Source organism: Pinus tabuliformis, chromosome 2_1 (assembly GCF_031772625.1).
Source record: "Pinus tabuliformis cultivar Carrire ecotype Pingquan chromosome 2_1, CPIR1, whole genome shotgun sequence".
Classification (NCBI taxonomy): domain Eukaryota; kingdom Viridiplantae; phylum Streptophyta; class Pinopsida; order Pinales; family Pinaceae; genus Pinus; species Pinus tabuliformis.
The window spans coordinates 915598268-915624892 of NC_142299.1; the positions used below are offsets into that span (position 1 = coordinate 915598268).

General features: G+C 40.0%; 1 protein-coding gene across 4 annotated transcripts in view; it reads left to right on the plus strand.

Annotated features, from left to right (window-relative positions):
- LOC149203627 (protein BONZAI 1-like) overlaps positions 1-26625 on the plus strand; it is a 197253-nt gene that overhangs the window by 155575 nt on the left and 15053 nt on the right. For all 4 annotated transcript variants that reach the window (XM_089403511.1, XM_089403509.1, XM_089403510.1 and 1 more), the window contains exons 5-14: positions 19620-19676; positions 20558-20749; positions 20883-21017; positions 21134-21195; positions 21308-21407; positions 21529-21643; positions 21736-21812; positions 21965-22102; positions 24268-24426; positions 24528-24641. In XM_089403511.1, coding sequence (XP_089259637.1) covers positions 19620-19676; positions 20558-20749; positions 20883-21017; positions 21134-21195; positions 21308-21407; positions 21529-21643; positions 21736-21812; positions 21965-22102; positions 24268-24426; positions 24528-24641 — 1149 coding nt within the window. The remainder of the gene's footprint in view (positions 1-19619; positions 19677-20557; positions 20750-20882; positions 21018-21133; positions 21196-21307; positions 21408-21528; positions 21644-21735; positions 21813-21964; positions 22103-24267; positions 24427-24527; positions 24642-26625) is intronic.

A 26625-nucleotide genomic window follows, 5' to 3' on the forward strand; every position in this document is an offset into this window, starting at 1 on the left:
TTTCAGGATGTTGCAAGTCATGTTCAAGTTTTCATGCTGGGGTAATTCTATTGTTTGCATTTTTGGAAAGAAAAACTAGCAGCATTTTACTGTCTACATTCTTGTGAATTTACCAATTCTGTGGAGTTCTACGTTTTAGCCACTTCACAGGGATCTTTTTAAAATGCCGCTTGTGATGTTCAAGTTTTCATGCTGACATTGTTGGAAATACAAAGAGTGGGGGGAGGGGGGTGAATCAATGTTTCTTAGCAATTAACACTTTATTAATTTTTTCAGAGCATTAGTTGATTTTCAACAACATTATTATTATTCAGTATCAAATAGCAAAACCAGTAAACAACACCATACAACGAAGCACAAGGTAAAGACGGTAGAAACAGAATTTTAGATGGAAAACCCCGTTCGGATCAAAAACCACCGAACATCAGGTTTTCAATGCCGACTGCGAGAGGCTCCAACCCCCTAATTTATAAGCACCAACCTGTAGGATGCACCAACACCCTGGTTTACAAGCACCAACCTGAAGAACGCACCAATGCCCTAGTTTACAAGCACCAAGCTGAAGGATGCATCAACGCCTTGTATTTTATCAACACCTACTGAAAGGATGCTCCAATGCCCTATGCAGGCTACGACCTGCTCTTGTACCAGGTTGCACCTGAAGTGCTTGTCCAACTTGAAGGTGACTCCAATCACCTACCTTGCATCACCCTACCACCCCGAAGAGTTGATTGACCATGTTTCACAATTTTCAGACTAGATCCCCTTTGCCCTGAATCAATATAAGAATGTTGGATAGAAGGTAACACTATGCTGCTTAATATGAATATATTGCACAACGCTGCAACATTGTTCCAACTGACTGCTGACCACTGCACAACACTGTTCCAACACTACTCACACTGATCATTGTGTGTCTCTTGGCTTACTGCCAAGAGACATTGTATGTCATAGATTGTCCCCTCAAATTTGTTAAATTGGCAACTAGGGCCAAACTCCATGTGGGTCAGCTTATTTATGGCAGCTGATATTTTTATTGGATCCCTCTTATCGAGAGGTGTGGGATTGATCCAAAGGTCATCCGATTCCGATATGTATTTATGGAGATATGAATTTATTTAGATTATGGTTTTATTATCTAGCTGACCAAGTCTTACAAAGCCTCAAGAAGCCCAAACGTAATGTCTATTCAACCTTACGCTTTTAGTATAAATAAGAGAGGATTTGGAGTCATTAGAGACACACACACTTCATGTGATCTCCTCCTCACCACGTCCTGGGTTTTTGGCGAAGGAGAAACACACAAGAAGTTACGCTGGACTAAAGATGATGCCCTAACGACTATGATGCCTTAACTGCTGTAAGACCCTAGCCGCAATAAGCCGCAGGCTTATGAGGATGCATGCTGAGACCTTATACGCTGGATCTTAGTTAATAGAGACCGACACTTTGGCGGTGGGGGCAATAAGATCGGAAAAGACGAGATGCAGTCAACTCGCCTACACAGTAGCTGAGAGGCATCGAGTGCGAGCATGAACCTGTTAAATATTTATCTGTAGTGTTTTAACCTCTCCTATTTTTGTAAGAAAAAGTAGCTCGATGCCCATATCCACAAATAAAAACCATTCTCTTCTCAACACATTTGCCCTCTGATCAATCCCGCGCAGCTGCAAACTGGAGATGGACGATGCCACGGCCCTAGTATGAGACTGTCGCAGGTCATGAATTGCTGGTATTACGCGCTCGGCTCCACGGATTAAGAGTGTCCTGTTTGGGGCGAGGTCGAGGGTTTGAGATTTAGAAAATGACAATGAGCAAGCGGAAGGTTATAGAGTTGGAGTCGGGATGGGAATTTATGCAGAAGGGAATTACGAAGCTCAAGAACATTCTAGAAGGAATTCCCAAACAACATTTCAATTCTGAGGAGTACATAATGCTTTACATGACTATTTACAACATGTGCACGCAAAAGCCTCCGCAGGATTATTCGCAGCAACGCAATGACAGATACAAGGAGTCTTTTGAAGAGTACATTACTTCAATGATTCTTATACGCAGGGTATAGAGATAATTATATGCAGTCAAAAGGTGCCACTTGTTACATGCAGTCAATCCCAGATCACTGGCGCAACAAAATATACATAAACAGGCAAGCAATGGCAATATATATACATAGTAATATTTACACGCTGTAATGGAGATACCTTCCTACGCTGTCAGGAAGTCATCTTCTACGCAGTCATGGAGACAAGCCTCTATACGCAGTCAAAGGAAACTTGCCTCAGACATTTTCCTGCCCAATCACAGATAGACAAGAATCCAAATGGACAGTAAGTTGCAGTTTTGTTGATAGTAACCCCTTCTCTGAGATCTCGATCAAAGGAGCAGATCTCAGATGCCATGAATGAAGAAAAGAGCACAATGAAGATCTCAATGGATCTCATCATTGGAAGATGCAGTAGTAACAAAGGTACAAGTAAAAGTGCAACAATGATGCAACTGTGATGACAGCATGATGTATGTGATCTTGAGCAGCATGATGATGCATTGTTGCAGCACGATGAAGCAACGAGAAGGCAGAGGCAGCAACATGGTGGGCAGCACTATGAGATCATGGACATGGGCAGCATGGTGATAATCATGATTAGAGTAGCATGGTGCAGTATGCAGTGGTGCAACCAGAGGACTAGATGCAGCACGATGATAGGTATCAGTTGAAGCAGAATGTCTTCAACTGATCTCATCGTTATAGGAGTTGATCTATGCTTAGATCTAGACAAGTCAAAGTATTGACTTCTGTTGTAAATGTACTATCTCTCTCTCTCTTTCTCTGTTGAACTTTGAAGAACATAAAAGAAGAATTGATCAAGGGTTTCCCCACACATTGTGGGGTTTGTCCTTGGCTTGCGCCACATCTTGTGTTCTCTTGTCTTGGCTTGTCTTCTGCGATTTATATTTATGTTCTATCTGCAGTTTACTTTACGCTGATGTGATTGCTAATATGGAAAAGAAATTAAATAAATTGCTCCAACATAGAACATACCAAAAATTAACATGGGATCACAGTTGAGGTGAAGACAATGCCCAAGCAAGAGTCAAAGAGCAATCACCAAAGACAGTTGGGACAAGACAGAAGGGTCAACGGGTTCCTCACAATTCACTTAGGATGAAGTCGAATTAGAGCATATTATCAGAATGGCGCAATATCACTTCATTGGGAAGTTCGGATCCAAGGGTGGAAGGAAAGGTAGATGTCTTGGTGATGAGTTCGGCCCTTATGCGAAGGAGTGTTCGAATGACAGAGACGCGGGTCATCAAAGACACGACCGACTCTTCAAGGAAGCAAGGAACCCCAGGTAAGAAGAATCAAATATTGTTTCTGATAAGATAGAGAAGTGTTATCTTGTATTGGCCCTCTCCTTCAGATTCTTTGGAAATCTGGCATATTGATTGTAGTGCTTCAAGACACTTTATCGGATTGAGATACATTGCCGGAAATATGAAAACTGCATGATTATTCGAATGCTGACTGGGCAGGCATTGTGGAGGATCACTAGAGCACTTCTCAGTGTTGGTTCTCTTTGGATTCTGCTTCGATATCATGGATGTGAGCAGGAAGCAGAAATCGGTTGTTATAAGTACCGTCAAGACCGGATACATAACTACGAGTATGACCTCGTATGAAGTTGCCTGGTTGTGGAAACTCTTCAGCGAGTACACATGATGAATACCATTGTGATTCTCTGTGACAACCAGAGGTGGGATTCGATTATTGAGGAATCCTGTACTCAATGATTGCTCCAACAGATAGACATCAAATACTGCCTTATCTGGTATATGGTAAGTCGATGAGTAAGGAGGCTCCATAGCACTGAGATGATGTACAGGCCAGAGCCCCGGGGAAAGATCAAATTTGTGATTTTCTCGAACGACTTGGAGTTGTAGAGAGACCTTTGTAAAAGGGTCCTGCATGTTGCATACATGAGCTTTGGGAGCTCTGGGGGGCTTGCGGTTCTTACTGGAGCAACATACGACCACATGGTGACTCACCCTCTCCTGGTGGTGCGCATTGGAACAAGATGATTCGCTCTCTTGTGGGACAAGATGATTCGCGCTCTTGTGGAACAGGATGATTCGCTCTCCTGTGTAGCAGGATGATTAGTTCTCCTTTGAGGCCTGGATTGATGTGTTCTCCAGGCCTGGATTGATGTGTTCTCCATGGCGATTGTAGCAGGATTGATGTGTTCTCCTGTGAGGACAAGATTGATTAGTTCTCCTGTCGAGGCATCCTACCCATGCAGTCTGGGACTCATGGGAAGTACCTCTTATTTGATCAATGAGTAGGGAAATGAAGTTAGGGACCATAGTAGTATCGATGGACACATCGTTGTATCTACTGTACTCCCTACGCTAGGATGACCTCCATTGATCTGGGATCAATGCTATTGGTCGAGGACCAGTGGTAGGAGTTGTACCTTACTATGACACTGACTTCGGGTCGGTTGAGACTGGTCTGGGACCAGTGGTACATATTCCGAGACTGACTTTGTGTCAGTGCAGGACTGGTCTGGGATCAGTGAGAGTGGTACATACTATGACGCTGACTTCGGGTCGGTTGAGACTGGTCTGGGACCAGTGGTACACTCTTTGAGCCTGCAATATTGCTCTGGGACCAGTGGTAGGAGTTGTACCATAGTATGACACTGACTTCGGGTCGGTTGAGGCTGGTCTGGGACCAGTGGTACATACTCTGAGACTGACTTTGTGTCAGTGCGGTGCTAGTCTGGGACCAGTGAGAGTGGTACATACTCTGACGTTGACTTCGGGTCGGTTGAGATTGGTCTGGGACCAGTGGTAGGAGTGGTACCTACTATGAAGCTGACTTCGGGTCGGTTGAGACTGGTCTGGGACCAGTGGTACACACTCTGAGACTGACTTCGAGTCAGTGGAGAATGGCATGAGACATTCTCGATCAATTCTTCTTCTTCATAGTTCAGTAGAGCTAAGTTGAGCAGAGTAGAGTAGAGCTAGCAGAGCCAACAAAGCTGAGCAAAGATGAGCAGAGCCAGTAGAGCCAGCAGAGTTGAGCAGAGCTAGCAAAGCCAACAAAGCTGAGCAGAACCAGTAGAGCCAGCAGAGCTGAGCGGAGCAGTGCAGGGCACTGATGGCAGGGATGGTACAGCCGGGTATATGGATAAGCGGATGGAGTTCTCCCTAGTTGAGAGGGAGTGTTAAATTGCCAACTAGGGCCAAACTCCATGTGGGTCAGCGTATTTATGGCAGTTGATATTTTTATTAGATCCCTCTCATCGAGAGGTGTAGGATTGATCCAAAGATCATCCGATTCCGATTCCGATATGTATTTATGGAGATATGAATTTATTTAGATTATGGTTGTATTATCTAGCCGACCAGCTCTTACATAGGCTCAAGAAGCCCAAACGTCATGTCTATTCAACCTTACGCTTTTAGTATAAATAAGAGAGGATTTGGAGTCATTAGAGACACACACAATTCGTGTGATCTCCTCCTCACCACGTCTTGGGTTTTTGGTGAAGGAGAAACACACAAGAAGTTACGCTGGACTAAAGATGATGCCCTAACCACTATGATGCCCTAACTGCTATAATACCCTAGCCGCAATAAGCCGCAGGCTTATGAGGATGCATGCCGAGACCTTATACGTTGGATCTTAGTTAATAGAGACCGACACTTTGACGGTGGGGGAAATAAGATCAGAAAAGACAAGATGCAGTCACCTCGCCTACACAGCAGCTGAGAGGCATCGAGTGCGAGCATGAACCTGTTAAATATTTATCTGTAGCGTTTTAACCTCTCCTATTTTCGTAAAGAAAAAGCGGCTCGATGCCCATATCCACAAATAAAAACCATTCTCTTCTCAACGCATTCGCCCTCTGATCAATCCCGCACAACTGCAGACTGGAGATGGACGATGCCACGGCCCTAGTATGAGACTGTCGCAGGTCATGAATTGCTGGTATTATGCACTCGGCTCCACGGATTAAGAGTGTCCTGTTTGGGGCGAGGTCGAGGGTTTGAGATTTAGAAAATGACGATGAGTGAGCGGAAGGTTATAGAGCTGGAGTCAGGATGGGAATTTATGCAGAAGGGAATTACGAAGCTCAAGAACATTCTGGAAGGAATTCCCGAACAACATTTCAATTCCGAGGAGTACATAATGCTTTACATGACTATTTACAACATGTGCACGCAAAAGCCTCCGCAGGATTATTCGCAGCAACTCTATGACAGATACAGGGAGTCTTTTGAAGAGTACATTACTTCGATGATTCTTATACGCAGGGTATAGAGATAATTATACACAGTCAAAAGGTGCCACTTGTTACACGCAGTCAATCCCAGATCATTGGCGCAACAAGATATACATATACACGCAAGCAATGGCAATATATATACACAACAATATTTACACGCTGTAATGGAGATACCTTCCTACGCTGTCAGGAAGTCATCTTCTACGCAGTCATGGAGACAAGCCTCTATACGCAGTCAAAGGAAACCTGCCTCAGACATTCTCCTGCTCAATCACAGATAGACAAGAATTCAAATGGATAGTAAGCTGCAGTTTTGTTGACAGTAACCCCTTCTCTGAGATCTCGATCAAAGGAGCAGATCTCGGATGCCATGAATGAAGAAAAGAGCACAGTGAAGATCTCAATGGATCTCATCATTGGAAGATGCAGTAGTAACAAAGGTACAAGTAAAAGTGCAACAATGATGCAACTGTGATGACAACATGATGTATGTGATCTTGAGCAGCATGATGATGCATTGTTGTAGCACGATGAAGCAACGAGAAGGCAGAGGCAACAGCATGGTGGGCAGCACTATGAGATCATGGACATGGGCAGCATGATGATAATCATGATTAGAGCAGCATGGTGCAGTATGCAGTGTGCAACCAGAGGACCAGATGCAGCACGATGATAGGTATCAGTTGAAGCAGAATGTCTTCAACTGATCTCATCGTTATAGGAGTTGATCTATGCTTAGATCTAGACAAGTCAAAGTATTGAATTCTGTTGTAAATGTACTATCTCTCTCTTTTTCTCTGTTGAACTTTGAAGAACATAAAAGAAGAATTGATCAAGGGTTTTCCCACATATTGTGGGGTTTGTCCCTGGCTTGCGCCACATCTTGTGTTCTCTTGTCTTGGCTTGTCTTCTGCGATTTATATTTATGTTCTATCTGTAGTTTACTTTATGCTGATGTGATTGCTAATATGGAAAAGGAATTAAATAAATTGCTCCAGCATAGAACATATCAAAAATTAACAAAATTACTACCAAGAGTCCCTCTAAGATATTATTGTTAAGCCAAGGTATAATGCTATCAAGGGTTACTTATCAAATGAGTGTCATCAATTCAGAAACTACTGTAATATGGGCTTCCTATATATATCACTGTAATTTACTGTCAAGTCATGTTCAAACTATGTATATCCTGTCTAGTTGATATGTCAAGTCAACACTATCTTAAAAGATATTGCTCACTTAGTAATTACAGTAATGAATAAGTCCTATATTGCTGTAGCAATCCAAGTTATACAATGTAATCCTAAAATATTGTTATTATCATAAGGTCATTGGTTATATCTATATCACTGTTTTGTGTTATGGCATTATTATCAATGTTTTAGAACTCCGACTCCGAGTCCGACTCGATATCGACTTGGCCGGTTCGATTTCAATGACTCGGTCGTTGTAAAAAGTACATTAAATATATTTTGTTTTTTTATTATAAAAAAATATAATTTTAAAGATTTTCATTCATGTTTCCAAACACAAAGCTTTAGAATATAGATAGAAGACAACAGATGATCAAAGTAGGCTCATGAATATATCCATTATATCAAAATGGCACCTAGTGCACTATCCAATACATACATGATGATGATATAGAGATCAAAACAAAAACACATAACCAAGGAGGCTAGAAATGGCCTCTACAACAAAAGTAAACTGTAAAACACACTAGTCACCACTTATCAGTGCTACTAGCTACTGCTATAGGAGCCAACATCATCTGGCTCAACCTCTGAATCAGAGTCAGACAAGGAAGCCCATGGCTCCTCCTCATCATCATCTCCAACTGCAACTGTAGAAGTGGTAGCACTAGCAGGCTGTGTAGCTGGTGGCTGCTGAGATAGACGAGATATGCGCTTTCATCGTGATTGAGCAGAGGAAGTTCCTGCAACTGGAGGACTTGGGGCTGGCCTTGAGGCTGGTACAAGTGGATCTGCATTCAACTAAACATTATGTTCGAGTGATGCCACCGTCTGTAAATCCAAATCAAGTTCCTCATCAGAATCAAACTCTGCTGGATGACTCTCCACTACCCAATTTGATGTTGGATCAATATCTTCCAACACAATGGGATCTGAATCAGGTCTTTTGTTCAGCAATTGGTTGCCTCTGAGCTGGAGGTTGTATTGAACATAGACTATGTCATTTAACTGTTTTTGATCCAAACAATTCCTCTTCTTCGTGTGAATCCTCTTAAAGATAGACCAATTGCGCTCACACCCAGTAGTACTGCAAGTTTGACTCAAAATACGAATTGCAAACTTCTGCAATTGAGGACAGTGGCTACCAAAAGCCTCCCACCATTGTACTGCAAAAAACATAGGAGTGTAATGAGGTAGCTCAAAAAAATTACAAATTATATCCAACTTTCAAATTATAAACGATTTGACAAAATAAGTATTAAGAATTTGAAAATTGAAATTTTTGTTTACTTGGCTCATTGCTTCCCTTGCAATCTTTTCTAGGTTCTTCGCAAAGGTACCTGTGGCTTTGCTAAAGGTTGTGACCCATCGGTGTATCTCCAACTGATCACACTCCAATGGGATCATGCGATTGATGCAGTCAATCAATCCATCTTTAACCTCCCCACTCAAAGCTCCTATTGCTAGAGCTTTATAATGATACTGTGGGTTCAAAAAATACCCAGCTGCATGTATAGGACGATGGAGTTGATTGTTCCATTTTTCATCAATGATTGCCCAAATGGGCCCATATTTAGCCACTTTATCCTGGTATGCCATCTTTATTTGCTCCTTTGCTTGATCCATAGCCTCATAAATGAATCCCATAGCCAATCTTTGCCCATCCACCAATCGCAACACCTTACCCAGTGGCTCAACAACCTTCACAATCTTTGCTGCCTTTCACCAAAATATTTCTTCATTAACTTTCTTTTTCAATTCTTTGCCTTCTTGTTTGAGAGACCACTGGCTTTGATTCCATTCATCACTGGAAAATATCTTTTGCAAGTTTCTATGTTGTTAAAGCATAGATTGCAATGTCAAAAAATGAGTAGCACATCTAGTGATGGCAGTTCTAATAATATCCCTGCCCCCTGTGTGTCTCCTCATAAGGTTCAAAATCCATGAATGATTGTAGATAAATCTTGTTGCGCTGTTGGCATGATTTGCAATATTTTTGACCCAATCTAATTTGCTAATATCCTCAAGCAATGAGGTCTATGCAATGTGCAGCACATGGAGTCCAAAATATGGTTGTGTTTTTCCTCTAACAGTTTACCAACAAGAACATAGTTAGAGGCATTATCTGTGATGACTTGAACAATCTTAGCCACCCCCACCTCCTCAACAACCTCATGCAATAGCTGAAACAATAATTGTCCATATTTCAACTTATCAGATGCATCAATTGATTTTAGAAACATGGTTCCCTACGGGAAGAAGATAAGAAAGTTTATGATGGTATGGTTCCTTTGATCAGTCCATCCATTTGACATGATGGTACATCCTGTTCTTGCCGATGAGTCCTTGAAATATTTCAAATACTCATTAATGGAGGAAATTTCTTTCTGCAAATGATACCCCCTTATCTCATGCATAGTAGGGCCTTTGAAGCCTTATCTAGCAACAAATATGGCATCAAACATAGGCTCATAATATGGTGAACGGGAAGAATTGAAGGGGATATCAACATGATACCACCATCTACATATGTAATCACAAGTAGTCTCCCTCAATTCTTTCTTCCAATGGTCATCTAAAGTGGGCTGCAAAGTTCTACTAGCTTTAGGACCATGTGTATCTGATGGAGAGGAGGGTGTGACAGTGAAATGACTTTTGATATTCATATCACCCTTCTTTTTCATTTTACCCTTACCCTTTTCTTGAATAGACTCCAAAGAGGGAGGAACATATCGGAAGGGGTTGGATGCATCAGTACAAGGGATAGAAGAACCCTCAACATCAAAATGGGGGTTGGTAGCCATCATTTTTTGAATACTCCTCTAACTCCCAATTTCAGCCTCTATTTCTTTTTGCCTAGCCTTTTGTTCTTTAAACTTCTCAATGCTATTTAACAACTCCTTACTAATCTCCCCAATTTTTGGTGATTCACATGGAGTAATTTGGCCTCTAATCACTGCCAAGAGTTGTTTCAGCCTATTAATGCGCCTAGGACCATCCTTAATTTTCCTGTGGCAAAATTTGCAATGCGTTTGACTATCAACCATTTCAACATATGCCCAAGCAACATCTTTCACTCTAGGTGCCATTTTTTGACTTGGAAATGAAAGGAAAAAATTTGAAAATGAAAACAAAAAAAATAACATTGCTTCAATGTTCATTTTTTTCACAAAAAGCACTCTTTTCAATTTCCAGATTTGCACAAAAAAATAAATAAGCAAAAACAGGTTTTTAGAAGTGAAAAAAAATACCTCTAGGCAGAAACTACCTCCTCAAGGGTCTCCAACAAACCAACTCCTCAATGTTGCTCCAATGGCTGCCCAAGAAGCTTCTCACTCTTGCTACAATGCTTGCCCAAGACTCTTCATTGTTGCTCCAAAAACGAACTCCACAACTCCTCACAAATTCTCACTCAAATGCAATGATTGGTTGTGAGGGAGAGGGGTTGGGTAGGTTTTATAGGGTTTAGGAGAGGGAAATGGACCCCAAAGAACCCAAAGGCACATTAGAATGGGCTTTGGGCCCCCAAAAACCCAACTTAAGAAAAATGACGCATTCTGGCTGCTCGGACTCGGCCGACCGAGTTGGCTCAGACTCAGCTGAGCTGGTTGGGTTGTTTCTGAGCCGGCTGAGTGGGTATCCAACTCGGCTGGCTCGATAACAACCCGGCGGCCGGTCTGAGTCACCCACCGTGGCTACTTAGTCAGCCATCAACCCGATTGACTTGGCCATTTCGGAGTCGATTTAGCTGGGTCTTAAAACACTAATTATGATCATTTGTCACTGTAATTTGGTTCAAAATTGCAATGAGAGGTCAATGATTGGCTTAGTGCATTTCACACAGGAAGTTCACTAATACATAATGACATTACTGCCACTATTTTATGGTGAGAGTCAACGTCATATATTGACAATGGGATGTCAATGTCTTGTGGAAGATTCGTTTATGGAATAAGGTATGGTCCAAATTACAATTGAAACATCAAACGATGCCCTAGACGAGGGCCTACTCTTGCGCTCAACAGAATACCTAAGAGACTCAAAATTACAAAACAAGTTAATGCAAAAAGGACCTAAATAGTCCTACACTGCTCTGCAATCTATGAATTTTAATCTTCAGATTTCTAGGTGGATGTCCAAGAAGAAAAGGCTGACAGAAGGCTAAAACACCATCTCAAAACAAATACTCAATACTAAATTGAAACTAATCCAAAATTTGCTTCACCGCAGGCTGTATGTATTAAAGGGCCAAAAATTTGCAAGGGATAAAGAACCCTAGCCACAGGAATATAAAAAAAAACTTAGCCGCAGGGATGAGCAATGAGACAATGCTTGTTCAATAAACAAAAACCATACCTTGAGTTGTTTTAGAACCAATCACCAAGCAAAAAGTATAACCTTTCCTTCTTTCTAAACTTCGCTTGCTCTGCCTCAGGTGTCCTTGTATAGACCAAAAATTTCAGAGGAGGATTATTAGTTATGTTGTTGAGAATGTTATGTTTTGGAAGGTTAGGATAGGTCTAACTTTATAGGCCTAGAAGGGCTTCAAACAAGATGTTCGTTGGATATTTTGGAGAGGCTTCATGAGAGTATAAAGTTTTAACTTGTATCTTGTGAGGTAAGTAAGGGGCCGCTGTAATGTCCCTTCCTAAATTATTTTGGAACGGGATTAATCTCTACATTTTGAGGTCACTTTTGGAGGTGATGGGGCCCATTCGATTTATTAGGAAGCTAGACTTAGTAGAAGTTATTTCGGTGGACTTCGAGTGCCACCCTAGGAAGGCAATTCGTACTACCTTGGAGGAGAGTCGACGGAGTTTCACAATCATATCATTCAACATTTGTCTCAGCCAGTGCGTGTTTCTGGAGGATGCAGAAGGGGAACACACAGGTGTTGCTTGTAGGTTCATCCGGGCAACAACTACCGGGGGAGATTGGGCATTGGAGCTACAGTGGAGGATCAACTTTTCAGGAGAGTTTTGGAGCAGGAGGTTGCTACATTGGAGCAGTTTGATTTATAGTCACCTGTGCCTGCACAGAGAGCCATCACTGGGCTCACGTGGGAGTTGGAGGAAGGAATTGTAGAGCTGGAGATGGTTGGGAGAAGTAGGAGATCATTTGGAGGGCCATTTGAGGAGGATTGTTGGAGTTGGTAGAGCAGAGATTAACAGGATCAATCATAGCAACAAAATTCGAAGTTGGAGGAGGGCCAAGTTGTGAAGGGTCAATTTTTGAAGGTTGGAACCAAAGAAAACCCTTTTTGGGTTTTGGGCAAGGATCACGCTCCTAATTTTGTAGAATTTTCAGAGGAGATATAAGGGGTCAAACAGGGGTCCCAACTTAGCCAACAACTAGAGGAGCTAACAGGAATTTGGGTTTCGAGGTCAACATTTGGCCAATTCCTTCGTGGTATATTCTCTGTATTTGGTGGAGAGGCCGGGGTTAATTTTTCGTAATTTTCTGAGTACCGGAGGTGGGGTTTCTGGCAACATCCTTGCAACAAACAACAAAGTTTCACAGGGGCAGCGCAGGGCATCATTACAGTAGTTATTGTGCCATTTGGGCTTGACATATTACCACCTGGGTTTGATCACGCTTGCCACTGAGGCAAGCCCAGGTGCACCACTTCCACATTATTGTACTTTTCTCCCAGATTATAATAAAATGGCTCAGATGTTGGATATTCCTGGACTTTTTATAGGTGTGCACTGAATGTTTCAATTTTATGGGGTTGTTTTTATTATTTGCTTTGCATAGCACTATTTTCCTTAGTTTGGAACATTGCAGCCATTGCCCTTGTAGGAAGTAGACTAGGCTTTAGGATTAGGGAGTATAGGAGTGCTTTTATAACTTAGGAAGGGGCTTTCTAAGTAAATGTTGGAGGTCAAAGAAGAGATTTGCAATATTTAGAAGAAAGACCCCCTTGTTTTTTTTAAATGATATTGAGTAACTACTTGAGCCCTAAGCAAGAGGGCCATTAGCCTTATGAAGGAGGGATACGGCCTATTAACTAATGAGGAACCCATCTTGTTGTTAGTTTTTGGTAGCATCGAAAGTGCTCTAGCCTTGGAAATTGGTGGAGAGGCTAAGGCACATGAGTCCTAAAGAACCCAGAAACCATTTGGTGAAATTCCACTCGGATTGTATTTTATTAAAATAATTAATATTTTTAATGGGGTTCCCTAAGTCTAAACTTTAGGGAAATTAAAATATTAATTGGTATTAATCAAAATATGGGTGAAAATGATCTAGAAGGAGGATCAAGTCATGTTTTAATATTAGTTGTTGATTAGAGACTTAATCTTGGCCGTTGAAGACTCAACATGAAAAATATAAAATGGAGGCTTCGGGTTCATTTGGAAACACACACATAGGGAGAGAATTGATCTAGAGTTGGATTTTTGGGGCTAGGAAGCTGAAAAATTTGAACTAAGTGATCATTCAGCAGCAGAGGGGCAGAGAGAATTTGAAAGGAGGACTTTTCAGAGAATACTGACAGAGAGGCGGAGAGAGCTTGCAAAGAGGTAGCACAGTAGCTGGGAAACACTGATGCTAGGCCTGTTTGGGCCCATGCATTCTTGACGCAGAGCCAGAAGGGCCAACGCAGTGCAGAAAAACTGTCTGTCACGCAGAATCCAAAACTGCTGGGAACAATTGGAGTTGTCGGAATAGCCGGGATAACTGACGCAGAGGGCAGAGAGGTTGATGCAGGTCTGACGTAGAGCCTACACAGGGCCATCCCAAAAGTAACCGGGGCTTACCCAGTTTTGCGTTGAATCAACCGAAATTTTGCTGGGTGAATTCTGTCGGGTGAAGTGAGGTAAAACTCACTTAGATTTTCCGCCAGTGTTTTCTCTCTAAAGGATTGCTAGATGAACATCCTAGATTTGTATTCAAATATTTCTCCTGCATAATAATAAACCCTTAGAACTGCTGCGTCGATTTTCGCACATTGGATTTTTCCGGGGACTATTGTGTCAAAAAATAAGTGTCCTATGTATCTTGTTCTTTGCTCTGTTTTTTGTTTCATGAGATCAAATATTTAATTAGTGTAGGCTACAGAAGTAATTTTCTTCAGTATTCAAGAAGAATAACTTGATGAATGTAATTTAAAAATCAAGTAGGTGAAGTAGATTTAGATTTGTTGCAGTAGGGGTTCCTTCGAGTCTAGGAATTTTCACATGGTACCAGAGCATTGATTTTGAAACAGGAAGAGCAGATTCAACGCTCAGTAGTGAGGCCAAAAGCTACACTTGGCAGTAATTGAATCCCCTTGAAGGGATTGCGCAGTTCTTGCTGAGAAGTAGATCTGAGGAAATCTCTCTCTGGGTGAGACGACAGAGAGGTACGATTTCCAGTTAGAGAGTTTGTAGAGGCAGAGGAAGTGACACAGAGCCTCAGCGTAGTGCTTGAAGGGCGTAGTTTCTGTTGGGGCAGAAATCCGCTGGAAAAGAATGAAGACACGTAGAAGGGGAATTTTCTTCTTAGAGAACTTTTTGCTAGAAAGTTTGAATTTCTTACTTGCTGAGCAAATGAATAGTGCTAAGCAGTGACTAGAGGAGTTAGTTCGACAGTTGGGTGAGATGGCATCAAATGGGCTCAGAGATCAGGACAGGTTGGAAGGAGCTTCCAACTATGTCATATGGAAGACCAAAATCTTAGCTGTCTTGGAAGATAATGGTCTCGAGGCCTACATCAATAGTGTTATAGCTGTTCTTGCTGACAACAATCAAAAGAAGTACAAAGCAAAGCAGGGTAAGGCGAAGAGGCTCATTCTCGATGGAGTTTGAGACCATGTGGTCTCACACTTGCAAGGCAAGGATACAACCTGGGAGATGTGGGAAGCCATGTCTTCTCTGTATGAAGGCTCTTCCGAACAACAAAAGATGTATTTAGAGCAGAAGTTGCAGCGGAATTTGATGTAGAAAGGAGAAGGGGTGAACCTCTATCTTCAGCGTCTTCAGGAGACGAGAGAACAACTTGTTGCAGTGGGGTCCACTCCTCAGTCAACCGCGATGGTGAAGATAGCCTTGAATGTAGTCTCAGATGAATGGTAGGTCTTCGTCTAAAGCATATTGGGCAGGGAAAGACTACCTTCATGGGAGGAGATGTGGGTGGCTCTTCAAGAAGAGGATTTAAGGAGGGACCTCGTAAAGGTCAACCTCAATGGCAGCAATGGGAGTGGCACAAAGATGAAGGAGGAGGAGGAGAACGCAACTTTGGCATCAAAGGGACAACAAGAGCCGAAGCGAAAGAAGGACATATCGAAGGTGAAATGTTTTTGTTGTGGCGAGATGGGCCACTATGCATCCCAATGTCTTTTGAAGAAAAATGACAAGGATGAGAAACATGATCCTAAGGCTGCTTCAACAAAGATTGACAAGGATGAGTTTGCCATGAGTGACCCCGGATCTCCAGGAAGGAGATGGGGCGATATTGAGTTGTAGTAAGGAGGACTACATTTGGGCAGGATCCTTGAGGAGTCCACCTCTTGGATCAATTCCTTGCTATGGGAGCCCAAGATTTAGTAGTAGTGAGATGAACTTAGTGTTGGATGATGCGGTGGAGTGTTTGGAGGACACATGCAGTAGCTGGGGACCAGAGATTGATCAGCGCAGAGCAAGGTTGGCAACAATGCAAGTGTCAGCAACAACGCAGAAGATTCAGAGGGTAAGAATCAACAACAGTCAGATTCCAACATTCATTGTATTATGTTGAACACAATTAAGTTCAGCTAATTTAGGATGTTTTTTAGTTGCTTTTCTCAACAATTGAGTTGCAGTACGAATGCAGTGTTAACAATGGTAGTGCTAGCAACATAGCAGATGTAATGTTTGAGAGGGAGCTGTATTACAGATGCAACAGTGGCAGTGGCAATGTCATGGGAAACAGTACAATAGCAACAACAACACAGTGTTGGTGGCAGCAACAATGCAGAAAGGAGGTGCTTCAAAAACATAGCAACATGGAGGTGGACATTGTTGCTAGAGCACTTTCCTCGCTAAGAGGGAGTGTTAGTTTTTGGTAGCAACGGAAGTGCTCTAGCCTTGAAAATTGGTGGAAAGGCTAAGGCACATGAGTTCTAAAGAAACCCAAAAACCGTTTGGTGAAATTCCACTCGGATTGTATTTTATTAAAATAATTAATAGTTTTAAGGGGGTTCCTAAGTCTAAACTTAGTGAAATTAAAATATTAATGTGTATTAATCAAAATATGGGTGAGAATGATCTAGAAGGCAGATCAAGTCATGTTTTAATTTTAGTCGTTGATTAGAGACTTAATCTTGGTCGTTGAAGACTCAACAAGAAAAGTATAAAATAGAGGCTTGGGGTTCATTTGGAAACACACACATAGGGAGAGAGTTGATCTAGAGTTCGATTTATGGGGCTAGGAAGCTGAGAAATTCGAACTAAGTGATCATTCAGCAGTAGAGGGTCAGAGAGAATCTGAAAGAAGGACATTTCAGAGAATATTGATAGAGGCGGAGAGAGCTTGCAGAGAGACTGCACAGTAGTCGGGAAAGGCTGACGCTTTGCCAGTCTGGGCCCACGCATTCCTGACGTAGAGCCAGAAGGGCCAACGCAGAGCAGAAAAACCGCCTGTCACACAGAATCAAGAACTGCCGGGAATAGCCAGAACTGTTGGAACAACCGGGATAGGTGACGCAAAGGGCAGAGAAGTTGACGCAAGGTTGATGCAGAGCCTACGCAGGGCCAACACAGAAATAGCCAGGGCTTAACCAGTCTTGTGCCGGATTAGTCGAAATTCTGCCGGGTGAAGTGAGGTAAAATTCGCTCAGATTTTCCACCTATATTTTCTTTGTAAAGGATTGCTAGATGAGCATCCTAGATTTGTATTCAAATATTTCTCCTGCATAATAATAAACCCTTAGAACTGATGCACTGATTTTCCCGCATTCGGTTTTTTTGGGGACTATTGTGTCCAAAAATAAGTGTGTCCTATGTATCTTGTTCTTTGCTCTGTTTTCTGTTTCATGTGATCAAATATTTAATTAGTGTAGGCTGCAGAGGTAATTTGCTTCAATATTCAAGAAGAATAACTTGATGAATGTAATTTAAAAATCAAGTAGGTGAAGTAGATTCAGATTCGCTGCAGTAGGGGTTCCTTCAAGTCTAGGAATTTTCACACTTGTGAGTACATGCCTCCCTTAAAAGGTCTTTTCTTCATGAAAGATGAGGTGAAACTCTTAAACTTAATTTTGTATGCTCACAACCAATAAAATAATGCCAAGTCACCACCCCTCGGGGTTTTAGCCCAGAAACTGGGGTCACCAACTTCAAACTTAGTTATCTCACAAACCAGGAGGAACCACGTGTTGTGCCGCATACCACCAGAAACATCTTTTCGAGGAGAATCCAATGACGTTGATCTGCAAACCAAACTCAAAGATTTGCCACTTCAAAAACCCTCGACAAGGTCGGGGTATGTCCTTAGTCCAGGTAACCGAAACCCTAGGACCTGGATTTTCAACCATCCAACAGTGGAGCTGTCAACTTGATGTAATCTAGACAATTATTAAGAAACATTCATTAACTGTTTGACATCAATGACTGGTTTTTGGTCAAAGTCAAACCTAGTCAAACTCCAGGGTTGACATCAATGACAACACCATCCAACATGATTCTATTTTTTTTGCATTTTCGGCAAGAAAAGCTAACAGCCAGAAATCAATGATTCTATAAGGAAGAAACTTAGCAGCCAGAAGTCAGTGATTCTATAAGGAAGAAACTATCATTCTTGGGAATTTCCTTTGGCGCATTACAATTTTTTTTTAAACCTGATGTAAAAATATATACAGCCATCACGGACTACGGCATTGTAATGATCTACATTGCACAATGAGTTTCCATTGAATGACCATTGTTAGCCACAGGTAATTTTGATATTGTAATACTGTGGATGACTATATAGAACACAAAAAAAGACGAGAACATCTGTGATGAGAACAAGCTGCTCCTTAGATGCAGGCTCGAGTATCTGCTATGAAGGAGAAATATTGGAAATGTTGGTTCTCCAGTCACGTCATTTGGTTAGGAATACCTTCAATGCTGCCTATCTCCCTAACTTGAGTGTCGCCTTAAGCTTTAGTAGGCTGTAAAAGTCTTGGTAGTTATGGTGCAATTGAACTATGACTTGTAAATGAGATTGTTATAGTCATGGTCAAAACCCAATAAAACAACTGGCCAGAAGGAACTTGGAACTGGAAGCACCAGCTGGCAGGATATATATATATATATATATATATATATATATATAGTCAACCTGGTATTCTACTGTCCAATTCCAACATTCATTCCTAATCTTCTAGAGTTTATATATCTTCATGTAAGCTTTGAATATATTCTTCAGCTGACCTTATCCTTCAAATTGACCTCTAAATGCACCTGTTATGGGGAAGATTACTGCACTCAAAAGTAGTATACTTGTCCTTGATATCCCAAGTGAAGTTCTCATTCCAAGCGGTAAACCCATACTGCTCAGATTTGAAGAGAAGCATTATGATTTTGCCAATCACCAAATTTGGAATTCACGGCCAAGGTGGTACCGTGGTAGTTCTTGATTTTGTAAGCAATTGTCAGTAGATCATTTTGTACTAGTAGAAGTATTCAGTGTGGTAATGCAAAATTAATAATCATAATGCAGGATAGATATTAATCTAATAATCCTTCCAGGAATACAAGTCTCTTTAAGATTTGAGATAGCATCAGGGAGCAGATCTTTGAAACTCGTAAAAAATTGCATATAAATTGCATTATAGATGTGGGGAATCTGTTCTCTCATAGTGATTTATGTAACATCATGCTTATGAGAATACCTTAGTACTAAACCCTTTTTACCAGCTCCATATTAACCAGTCTGAGTGGTCACTCCGTTATAACAGTAAATGTAGTTCTCAAAAAATTAGACTTTGTTATTAACTGATATCGAAAGCATATGACCTGTATTGAATAAGTTTTGGTCTTCTGCTTGAATTGTTCAGCTGGTCATAGGTTGCATCTGTGCAAATATTTTGCAGCTGTGGTGCATTCTATCTGAATTTTTTATTCTTGATTTGAAATTCTCAAGTTGTTATAGCTATTAATGTATGATCTTGTTGATCTTTGTATAGATGCTTCGTTTGGATGAACAACAATTTCTTGGGGAGGCAGAATGTTTTCTGTCAGAGGTACTTTCGATTTACAAGATTTTACATTGACAACAATAGGGCTATTTGTTTCTTAAAGGTATTTTTTACATAAAATAGAGTATAGAAGGTGCTAATAAGGTACAAATTTCAGTTGATGATAGCGACAGATGCTTCTCTCATACAGCCTTTCTTACTTTTACTTGTGTTTGTACTTACTGGCAACTGCTGTGTCTATGGGGATTTCTTCTTCTTCTTGCTTCTTTAATTTTAGGCGTCCTATTGTACTTTTGGGTGACGACTTTTGCATTCCTTTTATTCGCATTTTTATATGTTGCAGTTTACAGTCCCTTTATTGCCATTTTTATATGTTGCAGTTTATGGTCCCTTTATTGCAATTTTTATATGTTGCTGTTTACAGTCCCTTTGACCTATTTTGGTTCTCGGCGGATACTAATATAATATCATTTTATATCAGAATAAACAAATTTAAAGGATAATTTATGTTCGTTTAGAATAATTTATTCTTAGGAATGGTCTGCATTATTTGATCATGTAATACCTCACTGTAAGCACATCCATTTGCTAATCCTAAAAACAGTCCAATTGATTTGGTTTGGGCTTGGCTTTTGATCATTTGCTTCATAATTTTCTTGGAACATTGATTTGACTGGTTAAGAAAATAATATATTTTGGTTTGTTAAGAAAACTATCATGTCTGCCTTGTTTATACTTGTCTTGTTTTAGATGTCAAAAATACATTCTTAGGATTTGGCAATTTCTTGATGTACTGGTACCTTTTATCTTTTGGGCATCTTTAGTAAGTGTGGTTGCTTCTTAATGAGACTTGAACAAGAGCGTTTGGTTAACTGAAAGATTGGTTGAAGTTACTATTAATTATTATTGCTGTCCTTTTGCTGCAGATAGTGACAAAACCAGGTGGAATTCTGACCCTCCCGCTCAGACAAGGAACTGAACACAAAGGACCAAGCCCACGGCTACCAAAATTTGGAGAGATAACTCTACAAGTGGAGGAGACTATCGATTCAAAAACTATGGTTGAGATGGTTTTCCGCTGTGCTGATCTTCCAAACAAGGATCTATTCTCCAAAAGTGTATGGCACGATCCATGGATTTTTAGTGAGGCATAGGTTCTTATTTTTTTATTTTTCTTTCTGTTGTTTCAACTGTAAATGAATGGTAAATAAGAAGATATGTCATGCGTTGACTCCCTTTTCCCCTTTACAGGACCCTTTTTTAAAGATATTCAGACCAGTTGAAAATGGGCGTTTTGTCCCAGTGTGTAAGACAGAAGTTAAAATGAATGACCTCAATCCACTATGGAAACCATTGACTTTGAGCATACAACAGATTGGGAGTAAGGTAAGTACTCTTTGATCTTTGCTCTTTGCTCTTTGCATAACCTTGTAGTGTCAATTTGCTGCTTTAATTTGCATAAAAATAGTGTTGTCCTGACTCCTAACTTTTATGTCTTGCAGGATAACCCGTTAATGATTGACTGCTACAATTTCAACAATAGTGGGAATCATGAATTGATTGGGTAAATGCCAATTAGAGTGGATGTGTCACTTCATTGTTCACAATTACTTTATCATTAGTTATGAATCTTTACAATACTTCTGAGTTCTTTACTCTCCTTGTATCTTCTGTAGAAGGATGCAAAAATCGCTGGGTGACCTTGAGAAGCTTTATATAAGTAGGAGTGGAGAAAACTTCTATTTACCAACAGGCAGTAGTAATCATCATAACAAGGTCTGAATGCAAATGAGATATCCATAACTTTAGATTCTCAATGGAGTTTCAAAGTTTATTATTATACAGTCAGCTTTTGAGTCCTTTACATCTTTCTGTGGCCTTTATTATTTCCTTTCAGATATTGAAGGGTCAGTTATTTGTAGAAAAGTTCTCAGCAAGCACAAAACATAGTTTCTTGGACTACATTGCCAATGGGTACGAGTTAAACTTCATGGTGGCTATAGATTTTACAGGTATTTCTATATGTCTTTTTCCACTTAACTAAGCTTTTAATGTTTCTTTTAATCCGCATCAATTTTTGAAAATATTTATTTCTTGACTGCAGCTTCGAATGGGAATCCACGGTTACCAGATTCTTTGCACTATCTCGACCCTTCGGGCCGGTTTAATGCATATCAGAGAGTGAGAAGTTACTTCATTTTTTGCAGGTTTTTGATAAAATGGAAAATTTTCCTTGTTATTTAGTATGCATCTGTTGGATTGCTTCCCATGGGATGGATGGACTTAGCAGTAATCAAAATAGATATTGAATCATATATTCACATCAATGACAGGCAATCTCATCGGTTGGTGAAGTCCTGGAGTTTTATGACACTGACAAACGGTTTCCTGCATGGGGTTTTGGAGGTAGACCAATTGATGGGCCAGTTTCTCATTGTTTCAATTTGAATGGAAGTGGTAGCTATGCTGAGGTGAGGGATTATACTTTTATTTTGTCATGTATGGTGTGCATTTTCATTTGTAATTGTGACATACCCATACCCTCTGTGCACTATGAGGATATAGGGTACTCTTTAATCCACCCAAATTCACACTAAGTTTTGCTCAGTTACCATATCTCATTTTTCTGTTAGTAACTACCATATCCAGGTATGACAGGACAGATGTAAGCAACATAGTGAAACCATTAAATTATCCATGAGATCATAATTTATCAATGCCGGATAATACAAGCAGTCAGAACTGAACAAACTGGAAATTGATTCAATCCATGACAGAAACCATAATATTTCAGTGTTAATTCAGCACAATGTGTGGCTATATTCATGAACATTTATCTGTCCAGAAATTGTTCACCCATTCGCTGCAGAAAAGGGATGTTTCACTCTACGATAGGATCTCTATTTCAGCAGTGCTCTTTGCAACAGAGGCCACCCTTACGTTGAGGCTATGAATTCACAAGGACGAACTCTTCCAATGGCTGGTTCTAATATCGCTTCTCACAGTGCAATTTTCCAAAGTTAATATTTATCAGTGTTCCACGGGGACGTGTCCCCCAGGATGGGGAGTTCACCCCCTCGCTCCCCCACACTCCTGGGAACGGGAAACTCCCGGGGAACCACTTCCAAGTGATGGAACACGTTTCCCTTGTAAGGGGGGTGGGGGGATGCAAGGGGGACTCGGGGGATGCCCAGACACTTTTCATTGTTCCAGTTTTGAACTTTTGACTCTAGATACTGATGACTGAGTCCTTGACTCTTTTATTATTTATTATTTAGTACATTTTGAGAAATTTACTATTTCACTGCATACTATGTTTACTTTTTGTTTAGTATTCTATGGCTATTTTAGACTTCAGCATAATGTCATTATCATATGATGAATTTACTTTTAGATGTGCATTGCATTTTCAAATGATGAATTTAATTTAGATGTACCTTGCATAATGCCAAATGATGAATTTAGATGGAACATTGCATAATGTCAAATGATGGATTCAATTTACTTTTAGATGTACATTGCAGAAATGATAATTCATAATAGTCTAATATGAAATGATGAATTTCAATTTAGATGTACATTTCATAATTATTAAGATTTACTATTTAGTTATTGACATATTGTTGGGATTTTATTTTTTATTTTTATATATTAAATTTAATAATTTAATAATTTTTATGACTTTGAAGTTTGACGTCATCCCGTTTCCCCAAAACTTCCCTAAATTTTGGGGTTGCTTATATACACCCCCCTTGTGCATATCCCTGCTCCCGCGCTTCCCCATGCACAGCGCTCTTCTCAATCAGCTGGCACAACCCAAGGAATGAGATCCCCTTCCCTGATCAGCAGTCCCCCTTAGACTATTCCACTTGTCTACAGGGCTGCAGCACAGTCTGGCTGGGAAATTTCACTGCTAGGATTCCAGGGATTATCAACTGTAGATAGATTTACTGTAGAGCAATGGTTATCATCTGTACAACTATAATTCTCATATAAGTAATGGCTGTAGTATTTCATAATTCATTTACAGTATGCTCATGGAAGCTTGCTCAAGGATGAATTTCTGGATTACCCCAAGTGAAGGATAGTTCATAGGGTAATCCAAACCTTAGATGGTTTGAGTTTTCTTCAAATTCGAATGGTACGCAAAGCAACATTCAAACTTTCCTTTCAAGCCTTCAACCGAATGAGAGTTCACTTGGATGGCAAAAAGGTAAAGTTTAAGCTGCATGATATAAAGGGGCCACGTATCCTTACAAAGACCTTCATATTTCTTTCATATACTAACCTCCCCACAGCTTAATAAAAACAGTGATTAATTATAAATCAAGGGATATAATTAAGGTTGCAAAGACTTTCTAAGATCCTTTTCCTTATTTTACTTAAGCCTCCTTGTCTTTCCCCGCTTATAGAGACATAACACCCTTTTCTTTTGTTCTTCTCTTTTGCAGTTGCTGATGTATGGTTTAAATTTTCCATATTCATCATATACATACACAACACTGAATTGGGGTTCAAAACTGGGGCATTACAATAATTGCCGAATACTGAAATTGTAATGCATTGAATAGTTCCACTTTCATGAGATTATTTCTTTAGAATGTGAAGTATTTCCTAATTTCATATCTAATTGCAGGTTGAAGGGATAAGTGGTATTATGTCTGCATATGCAAGTGCCTTACGTAATGTTGCACTTGCTGGACCAACTTTATTTGGTCAAGTGATCAATTGTGCAGCTCAAATTGCTGATATAAATGCAGGACAGCGGAAATACTATGTCCTCCTTATCATCACGGTAAAACATTTAAAGATTAGTTATGTGGCAAATGTTAGCTAGCTCACTTATTATTATTATTATTTTGTAATTTAATTAAATTTTGAGAATTTGTATTTCAGGATGGAGTCATTACTGATCTTCAAGAAACAAAGGATGCCATCATCAGGGCTTCAGATCTGCCTCTTTCAATTCTTATTGTGGGTGTTGGTGGGGCAGATTTTAAAGAAATGGAGGTAAACTTCCTCTCCTTATGATTTCCATTCAATAGCCATATGAAAATTCATTTTTCTGCGATAAAACATTTTTTATTTTCTTTTTTATCATGCACAGATGTAAAGTTTCTTTTACATATGCATGTTTATTTTTTGTTGGAGTTTGATTGATGGTTCCAATTAATGTTATAAAACGTGGCTTATCCAGACTGTTTTTTTGACCAAAATGAGTCAAACTTGGACAAGAGTCCAAGTCAGTGTTTGACTCAGACTGGCCCAGCTGAGAGATTGTTTGACTCGGTTGAGACAGCAAAATAAAGCGCTAAGTTGACCGATTCAGACATTGTTTTTCCAAATCGGCATTGCTGACATGTGAGCCTGCTAGTAAGTGCTATGCTTAAAAAAGAGAGAAAATGGGTAAAAAGAGAAAATTATAGGATAACTTTTCAAATCTAATCCTTAAAGGTCTGATCTTATTTATTTTTTGTTGGCTTAATGCACAGGGGATTTGAACATTGAATCTCATGTTTTACATAATACTTCATAACGCAGTGATCACCAATTGAGCTGCCCCCCCTTGGCTTAAAAGTCTGAATTTCAATCCTTAACCTTTCATGTTAATTTTTAACTTTCAATAAATGAATTAAATTTGAAAATTAAAATTTACAGGAAATACCTGGTTCCAAGAGGTTTGGTGGTGGATTCAAATCCATCAAAACTCCAGTGGAGGGTATAGAATTTGGATGTCTTACCAGCTTAACAACGTTTATAGTCTTCAATATAAATACAATGCAAAATGGGTAAAAAGAGAATAATAGGAGAACTTTTCAAATCTAATCCTTAAAGGTCTGAATTTTTTTTGTTGTTGGCTTAATGCACGGGCGATTTTAACATTGAATCTCATGTTTTACATAATAATTCATAACACAGCGATCACCAATTGAGCTGCCCCCCTTGGCTTAAAAGTCTGAATTTTAATTCTTAACCTTTCATGTTAATTTGTAATATTCAATAAATGAATTAAATTTCAAAATTAAAATTTACAGGCAATACCTTGTTCCAAGTGGTTTTGGTGGTGGATTCAAACCCATCAAAACAAACATGGAGGATATAGAATTTGGATGTCTTACCAGCTTAACAACATTTATAGTCTTAAATATAAATACAATGCAAAATCTTGTGAATTTCTATGTTCATTCGATCAAGTGTAATGGAACTGGATGTATGTTCGTTCTGTCAACTGTAATGAAATGGGATGTATTGGCAAACCCTGTAAACTCCAAAAGATGGCTTTATCTAGGTGGACTTGAAGCCACTTAACCCATTGGGGTTGAATGAGGTTTCAACCTATATGGATGATCTTGATGTGTCATGATTCATAACATAATATGTTCTCATTAGATTATAGTTTGATGTTTTATGGTTTCCATGTTCCCAAAAAATCTATCACCTACAAAAGTGTAAAAGTTCCAAGCACCTAGGTAAAAGCTTGTGTAACTGTAATGTTCCCTATGAATTGATTGCCTATGGAGGGACGAAGCCTATTTGACTCTGTAGGCTATGGTATTGATAAATGGGTAAAAACCCAATTTTTTCAATGCTGGGGAAACATTGTGCAAAAGTTGGTTGGCTGCGGCAAAAAAAACAAAAATTGGGGGTTGCACCCACAACCCCTCACATTTGCGAGCCCATGGAGATATCTGTATATAGAGAAGAGTTGGAGTAAAATCATCATCACTGAATTTGATCAATTTCATTTGTTTCTTGAGATGTGGCTTTGACCGTTTTAAGACCCCTTTCCCCTGCTAATTCAGTGGTGAAATATTCCACGCTAGTTAGTAAACTTCATTGATTATCCTCTGTTTTGTTCTGGAAAACAAGGAATCTATCTAGTGTGAACTTGGAAGACATCAAGATGTGATGGCAAAATCAAGAAGTATAGGAACTCTAATTCGCTAAACTCTTCAGGATTATTCTAAGACAAATTTTCGGTGTTGTTATCTCT